Raw genomic sequence first — 8,035 nt, 5'->3', positions numbered from 1 at the left:
CACACAACCCACGCACCCAGCAGCCTGAGACAGATGTTTCTAGAACACTCTGTTTCCAGGCCGGTCCTCCCTCACACTCTGGAACTGGGTTGCTGCAAGGTGGCCTGACACTTAACGTGAGTTAGCACCAAGCTACACCTGGCTTATGTGTAGAAAATGAGGATCCAGCGAGAAAGGACACTACCACCTAAGGGGAAGCTGCATCACCAACAGGGACTGATGGTGCCCCCACCTCCCGTCCCACAGTCTTAACTCTCCGACTCTTGTCCCTCACCCACAGTGAAGGCACAAAAGGACCAAGAGTAGGTATTCAGTTGGTAGACATGGTTTCTTTGCAGAGTAGCGCCAAGTCCCACCTGGGGACTGTGAATGTGTCTCGGGTGAGAGGGCTCTTCAGAGAGCCGGAAATGGGCCCCTGCAGTACTGGGGTCAGTGGACGGGTGTCCGGCTCCCCTGTCAGATCTAACAGAACAAGGACATTGGCGCTGGCAGGCACATCTGAGATTCACAAGAGATTCACATCTGAGGGCAAGAGGTGCAGGGTCTTTCCCTTGGCCCAGACCTGGGCTGCACAGATCAACAAGCTGGACTGCGGGTCATCTTAGGGCCTTGTCCAACAGCTACTGGGGTGCTGGGGGGAACAGGGCTCAGAAGGAAGAAGCTGGAGCCATCACTGGCTTCCAGGAGCTGCAGAGGAGGAAGTGGCAGGTCAGAATGGACAGCATTACCCCATCTGGGGAGCTGCCTTTATCAGGGCACTTGAAGAGGCCCTGAGCTGTGAGTAAGAGGTGAGGGGACAGAGGGATCTCCAAAGAACCCTGAAAGTACCCCATTAAGAATGAGAGCAAGCCCCAGCTAGGCCCAGGGAGTGAGGCCAGTTAGGACATTACCATCAAGAGTTAAGATCTCTGCTCCCTCCCTTCTCCTGTTCCAATTCATGAAAGCAAGACAGGACAGTCAGCAAGTGGTCATAGCTCTGACTCTTACACAGATTGGATATTCCAGTTTCTGAATTAGATTAGCATTTGGCAAGAGGACTAGAAGGTCTTTCTCTTACCCCAGAGTACTCAGAAAGGTCATAGGCCACCCTGAGTTTTTACCCAGGGCTAGGGAAGAAGTTCTTCCCTTGAACACATCTTGAATAGTGCAAGACAAAAACAGTTGCCTTGTGATCCCACCCTGGAGTCAGGCACAGATCGCTGCGAAGGCTGGGAGGGCTGGGGAGGCAGGGCGCCGGGTAGGAGGGGGTCTCCTCAGCAAACACACAGCGAGGCTGAGGCTGAGTCAGGACTGTGGCTGCAGCCCTGCTCTGCAGGCCCAGGGGATCTTCCTCTAAGCCTCTATTAAGTGATGGCACCTCACTTAATCCACACCACTACTGAAGATAGACGGTGCTCAGCACAAATACAGAATCCGAGATTTAGAGAGGTTCAGGGACTTGCCCAAGCTCACCCTGGTGGCGGGCTGTGGGACTGCTGTTGAATCCAGACGCAAGATGAAAACCATGCACCTCACTTTTCTGGAGCACTCACTATAGTTTAATAAGCACAGTGCTCATTGCTTTAGCTCCTCTAGCTCTTCAGCACTGCCCATACCACCTCCCCAAACCCTTGACTCTTCTGCTCAGGGTCAAGAGTTGGCCACCTGGACATCACAGGCCCACCCTGGGGGTGCTGGAAAGGTAGAGCACTGGACCGAAGTGCTCAAATCAGGCATTTAACCACAGCAACACAGCCAGGCTTCTGGGTTTTATCTTCTAAGTTTATTTTTAGTTATTTATTTTTACAATCCACAGTGGCTGGATTTGCAAAAGGGGATCAACAGCATAATGCCAGAGTCAGTTCAGCCTCCGACAGTGAAGACAAGAGACTCAACAAAGTGACAGAGGAAACGCCCGCCCCATGAGCCAGTGGTCTGGCTGCGTCTGCAGGTGGGAAGCAAGGCCCCAAACTGCCCAGAGCCCCAGGGGCATGTTTTTCAGAGTGAGCAAAATGTTTGACACATGCTGAACATCTTACAGTGTAAACAGAGAAGACACTGCTAAACAATCCAAGATGAGCCAGCCAGATTCATACAGCATGCTACCCCCCAGGGAAGAAAAACACCATCCCACTGACAGAAGTTCTAAAACTGGGCTATTATCCTCTCCAAATTCATAATACAAAAAGTTAAAGATGCTAAAATGCAGGTAACAATACAAAACAATTTTAATAAAAACAATGGAAATGAGAAGGAGGCTCACTGAGTACATTCATTTTGGCTTTGTTCCCATATTCAGAAGTAACCAACATTACTATGGCCTGCTGAGGCTCCTAGTAGGGATATCACATTTTTAGCACCATTTATGTGAATACAGATAAAGGCATTTTTCAATGTATAAATGAAAGCTCCTAAAATTAAGTACAAAGAAATTATTTTGAAGTTCAGAATTAAGCTCAACCACTTCTAGTTAGTGGGAAAACTACTGCCGAGACTGTGGCTATTCTCAGCCTCACTGTCCCTTCCTTGTATTGACCCATATTTTGGCAACTTCATTTCTGACCCAAACTTCTAATTAAGAAATCAATGAAATTAAATGACGTACAACACCAATCAATGTCCTCTTCCATTAATGCTATTGAATGCTATTAATAAGCATTCAAAATGCTCAAATAAACAGCTGGGCATAAATTCTGGAAACAGATATACATCATAAATGGATTGGTATGACATTTCAATATAATTAATGTTTCCAAACTTAGTGGCCACCCTATATATTTTAATTATACATACTAGCCCACTCCACCATTCCCAGTAATAAATTTCAGTTTACTGTGAAAAAAAAATACAGTCACATGGTACAGCTCGCCTCCACCATCCCAAAATACTGCTAGATCCCAAGCTATGGTGTCACGTGCACATAAAGAAACCGCAGACCTTCATGCATGTGTGTGCATGCTCACGCACATGTGGCGGGCACAGGCATACACACACAAACACACACACACTCCCTTCCTGGTCATGGCCAAGCCCACCTCACTCCTACTGCTACTGACTTCCAGAAAAGACAAGGGTAGCAGGCAGCCAAACCAGTTTCATTTTGTGCTTTTCATGGCTCCAACGTATAAGCTGAATTACAAGAACATTAACAAACAGTTGCATGTGTCTTTACTCACACATTCACTAAACCACTGCTTAACTCAGCATTGGCTACCCTGGTTTCTCCACCTCCTCAAAGACATCACAAACAAAGTTTCCCAAAAGAGTTGAGCATTAAATAGTACACTTCTGTTAAATGGGGGATTTAAATTTTAGAAAAAGGACTTTGCAGAATACATGCACATAAGACCTTCTACTTATTCAGATTTTTATCTTTTTCTAACTTAAGCACAGAAGGTCTGTCTGGCATCTGTTTTGTTTTTAAATGGCATTTTAAAATTTATTCTAAATCAGTTCCTTCTTCAGTTCACCTATAGTTCCTTGGACCATTTTTAAATTACTTGATATTGTGCCTACCTTTGCTAAACTATTTGGCAACTCTATGTGCTTCATAGATTTAAGATTCACTCCACATCTACTGAGACCTTTTGTTTTATTTTTTTTTTTAAGTAGTGATAGATCTTATATAAAGGCATTTATTTTTATGCACACCCACAAGTAAGATTCCCCGATAGTCTGTGCTTCTGAAAGTACTTTCTGGCTTTCAAAGGGGAGTACCTGCAAAGCATTAAGAAAAAAGAGATAGGAAAATGATCAAACTGTATTTTAACATCAAAAGAAGACACACCCAGGAAGTCTATATAAGTCCTATGTATACAGTGCCATGGTAGGAGTGCTTTATCATTAAAGGTGATACAGCACTTCAGTCACTGGAAGATCTTCAAAGAGCAGAGGGCTAACTCAGGCAAAATAGCACCTCAGGGCACAGGGCAGGTGATCAGAAGGACAGGATAACACAGAGCATCTTACACACACAAAGAAAAGGCCAAGCACATAAAAACCCACAAATGTTTCTTCTAACAAATGTGTTAGCAATTCATGTGGCCTGAGATTATAGGATAAGCTCTAAAATTGGGGGGGGGGGGAATAAAAGGATACAAAGGCAATGTCCTCCTTAATCAAAGAAAACTCTTATTAGATATTAACTGAATATATAATAGTGTAATAGAAGTATAATGGCTATATAAAGGAAACAGGATTAATCCTGTTCTGTGCATTTAAAACATTTTTATATATACCCCATTCTAAGGAAGAGGAACTGCAAACATTTCAGATTCAATCCCATGTGCCCAAGTTATATATTAGAGACCATACACTACTGGCTTCTGATTCTCTAAAGCTGCCATCATTGTTCACATGTATCAGTGAAATAAATTGATGCTGTGTATACAGAAGTAGCTCAGGAGGTGAGGAGGGGACTCTGAAAATGTTCTGGAAAACATTAATGTTAATTCCAAGGAACATGACACAAGGTAATTCTTTTAGGTTTAAATGTACCTTAAAGGAGCTCATAGTTTTAAATCATGACTGCTTAAGGTGATATTTTTTCTGCCAATTACATGGGGTCAAAAACCCCTGAACTCTTGCAATAAATTCTGGGACCGAAAGTGAGCATAGTGTAGTTCCTACTACCTACCTTTCCTTCTTCTAGAATACCATATCCCTCTAAATTGATTATCCTCCTGAATCCACTTTGATCTCAATTCAATTTCTAACCTGTTGAAGTCACCAGGCCAGCTCAAGACCAGGAATGAGAACTAAGACTCTGGGCAGCTGAAGCTGCCTATTGCAACAAAGAAATATTATTTTCAAAGTTGGCCAAGTGCCAGTCAGGGCAACATAGTGAGATCCTATCTTTCTACAGGAAAAAAAAAAAAATTATCCAGGTGTGGTGGTGTGCACCTGTAGTCCCAGCTATTTGGGAGGCTGAGGCGAAAGGATTGCTGGAGCCCAGGAGTTCCAGCCTGGACAACAGAGCAAGCCCCTGTCTCTAAAAAACAAAGTTGGCCAATCATTTCTATATCCTGAAGTACTACTGTTTCTTTGAAAAGCTTTGCTTCTCTGATGCTATGATCCCACTAAGACTGGACAATAGTCTGACAGCAGAGTGACAAGGCCTTAGAACAGAAAGCAACATAAAATAAACATACCCTTTTATACTTTTATCAATGTGGTGGTTAGGACCACAATTCCTGCGCACGATATTATACATAGGATCAAGAAAAAATATGTAAACAATTAAGTTGACCAAAAATCCAGTTCAAGATCACTAAGATTAGATATTTTCAAAATGCAAAGATAAATGAGTATTATTAAAATTCAATAATGCACATGAACCAATGATCAGATTCAATATATATGACGGACACAGATCCCTACAGCCATGTATGATCTAAACATTTCAAGTTGTATTTTTGAAAATGTTCAAAAATCAATGATAAGGATTTCCTGTTGTACAGTTACAAATACTAAAATGAAGCATCAAAGCCAATACTAAGTCATTATTATTAATTTGGCTTCTAGGTACCTGCTTATTCAAGGCACCACTGCATTTCACAGTGAAAAACAAAGCCTCTCTAATACATTCACAACAGCTTTAGAGCAAAATTTGATTCCAACATTCTAATCAACTAACATCTAGCAAAATGTGAATATTACATCTAGCAAAATGTGGTGAATGTGATGAGGTAATGGGAAAAATACTAAAGTAACAGTCTGAATAGTTTTGTGCATCCTGAGTTTTCTTAACTAAGACTTAACTTTTAATTAAAAGCAAAACTTACATTTTCAAAGAAAGTTTGCTCCTCCCCCAAAAAACAGATTAGATAGCTTATAAACTACATTAAATTAGACCAAATAAAGATTTTAATTATAACAGAAAGCTCAGTACTTCAGGGAAACACACTGCCACAAATGTTGAGCCAATCCAGGCGCTGCCAATAGAATTCTAACAAGTGATATCTCTGGTTCACAGCCCTGGAGGACAATCCAGGCCCTAAGGCAGCAGGGCCACCCCTCTCCCACCTCCCAGTCACCACCGCAGCCTGTGCTGAGCGGGTGATGGCTCAGGACCAGGAACGTGGCCTCCCTCAGCTTCCAAACCAATCAAGGGCATATGCAGCCCTGCCACCCTCATATTTACTACATGCTTGTGCTTAAACTTATTCTTGAAAAATCTCAGTTTGCTGTTTCTCATCCCCTGCACCAGATGAGTGAGGTACATTTGGCAACAGATGCGCCCTCCAGCCCAGCATGAAAAGAGCACAGGAAGACCAGGCTGCAGCTCAGCCCCACCTCTTAGATCAGTGACTGAGATCATTTGGCCTTGGTCTCCTCCTGTAAAAACACAGGTGGAATAAACTCTGTTCTGACTATAAAATCAGGAATCCATGGAATTTCAGAATAATGAACAGCTCCTGACACCAGAGTGCAGGCGCAGGCAGTGATCACCCACGTGGGGTGCCACCCACACCAAGCCCCAGACTCCAGCATGCTTGGGACATTGGACCTATCACAATCACACAGAGCAAGAAGTTCAAAGTTCCCTCACCACTGTCCTGCGGCTCCTCTATCCTTCAAAAAATGCCTTGAAATAACCCACTTTTGGACCCAACTCTTAGTCTGCAAGACAATCTGCTTAAAAAAGTCTTAATTAATATGTAAATCCAAACCATTGCTCTTCCCTCCATAAGAAGATGAGGCTATCAGAGGATGTTATGACTGTGCCATTAACAGATCCATTCCAGAATTACAGCACTTGAGCAGACTGCGTAGGAAGATTACTACAGAAACCCATTACCACAAAAAAAAAAAAAAAAAAAAGATTACCATCTTAAAAAAATTAAAAGCCAGTTTGCCATTAGAGAGAGTCTTGATCTGGAACATGTTCCTCTCCAAAATAAGTCTCCTCTGATACAAAAATACTTGTCTTATGGAGAAGATACAGTTTGCACCTTCGAAGAGGTATGCTCTGAATGAAGGCCTCCAATGAAACATATTGCATCACAGACAGAAGAGATTTGGTTAATTCTTATTATCAAAAGCCAGTCTTCAGAACATCCCAGTCCCACTCAGCTTCCAGGGGCCCAAGAGTTCCCAGAGATTATTCCTAGAGACCCACAGGCCTGAGGCCCAAGCCCAGTAGCTGCCTGTGCACCTTGGTCATGTTGCTAGGCTGTCCGGGTGCGTGTCTCTCACAGACTCGTCTCCTCACACAATCTGACGGGGATGTTATAGTGCCGATCATCCTCGGCGATGAGAGTGACCACTGGCCAGTCCCTGGGTGGGTCGGTGGGGTAGACTGTAACAAACTCTTCGGTGTTGTACTTGGAGAGCCGGTACACCTGGATGGTGTGGCGCACTGCGTAGGCAAGGAGGAACATTTCAACCTGGGTAGAAAAGAGCAAATGGGTGTTCTGAGGGAGGCCATACTGAAGGGCGTGGCTTAACACCACGCTCCACCCATCATCCCAGAAAATGCACAATGGCGAAGCCACAACCTTTTTTCCTCCCCTTTGGGCCCAGCCCTTATCCTTTATTATGTTAATCAGATAATCAAGAATGGATCATATGTCTGATGAGGGACCTGTATCCAAAACATATAAAGAACTCTTATAACTCAACAATTAAAAAAAACAACCACCCACCAGCTTAAATACTGGGCAAAGGATTTAAACAGACAGTTCTCCAAAAAAGATATGCAAATGAAGGGATGCTCAACATCATAAGTCATTAGAGAAATGCAAATTAAAACCACAATGAGATACCACTTCATACTCACAAGAATGGCTATAATCAAAAAGATAACAATGAGGAGTGACTGTATGGGGTTTTTTTTGGGGGGGGGTAACAAAAATATTTTGGGACTGATTTCATACAAATGGGGTTTACTGTAAATGTACTAAAATGCCACTGAGTTGTATACTTTAAAATGGTTAATTTTATGTTATGTGAACTTCACATCAATAAAAAAAAAGACAGTAAGTAGTATTGGTGAAGATGTGGAGAAATGGAACTCTGATATATAGCTGATGGGAATGCAAAATGGCACAGCTGC

General features: G+C 42.9%; 1 protein-coding gene across 2 annotated transcripts in view; it reads right to left on the bottom strand.

Moving 5' to 3' along the window:
- Window positions 1-1,740: 1,740 nt before the first annotated feature.
- OTULIN (OTU deubiquitinase with linear linkage specificity) overlaps window positions 1,741-8,035 on the bottom strand; it is a 36,117-nt gene continuing 29,822 nt past the window's right edge. For both annotated transcript variants that reach the window (XM_012790264.2, XM_012790266.3), the window contains one exon: window positions 1,741-7,367. In XM_012790264.2, the coding sequence (XP_012645718.1) occupies window positions 7,173-7,367 (195 nt within the window). In that variant the 3' untranslated portion in view covers window positions 1,741-7,172. The remainder of the gene's footprint in view (window positions 7,368-8,035) is intronic.

Source organism: Microcebus murinus, chromosome 11, assembly GCF_040939455.1.
Source record: "Microcebus murinus isolate Inina chromosome 11, M.murinus_Inina_mat1.0, whole genome shotgun sequence".
NCBI classification, from domain to species: domain Eukaryota; kingdom Metazoa; phylum Chordata; class Mammalia; order Primates; family Cheirogaleidae; genus Microcebus; species Microcebus murinus.
The sequence above is the reverse complement of the archived record's forward strand: the minus strand, read 5'-3'. Positions and strand labels throughout refer to the sequence as shown.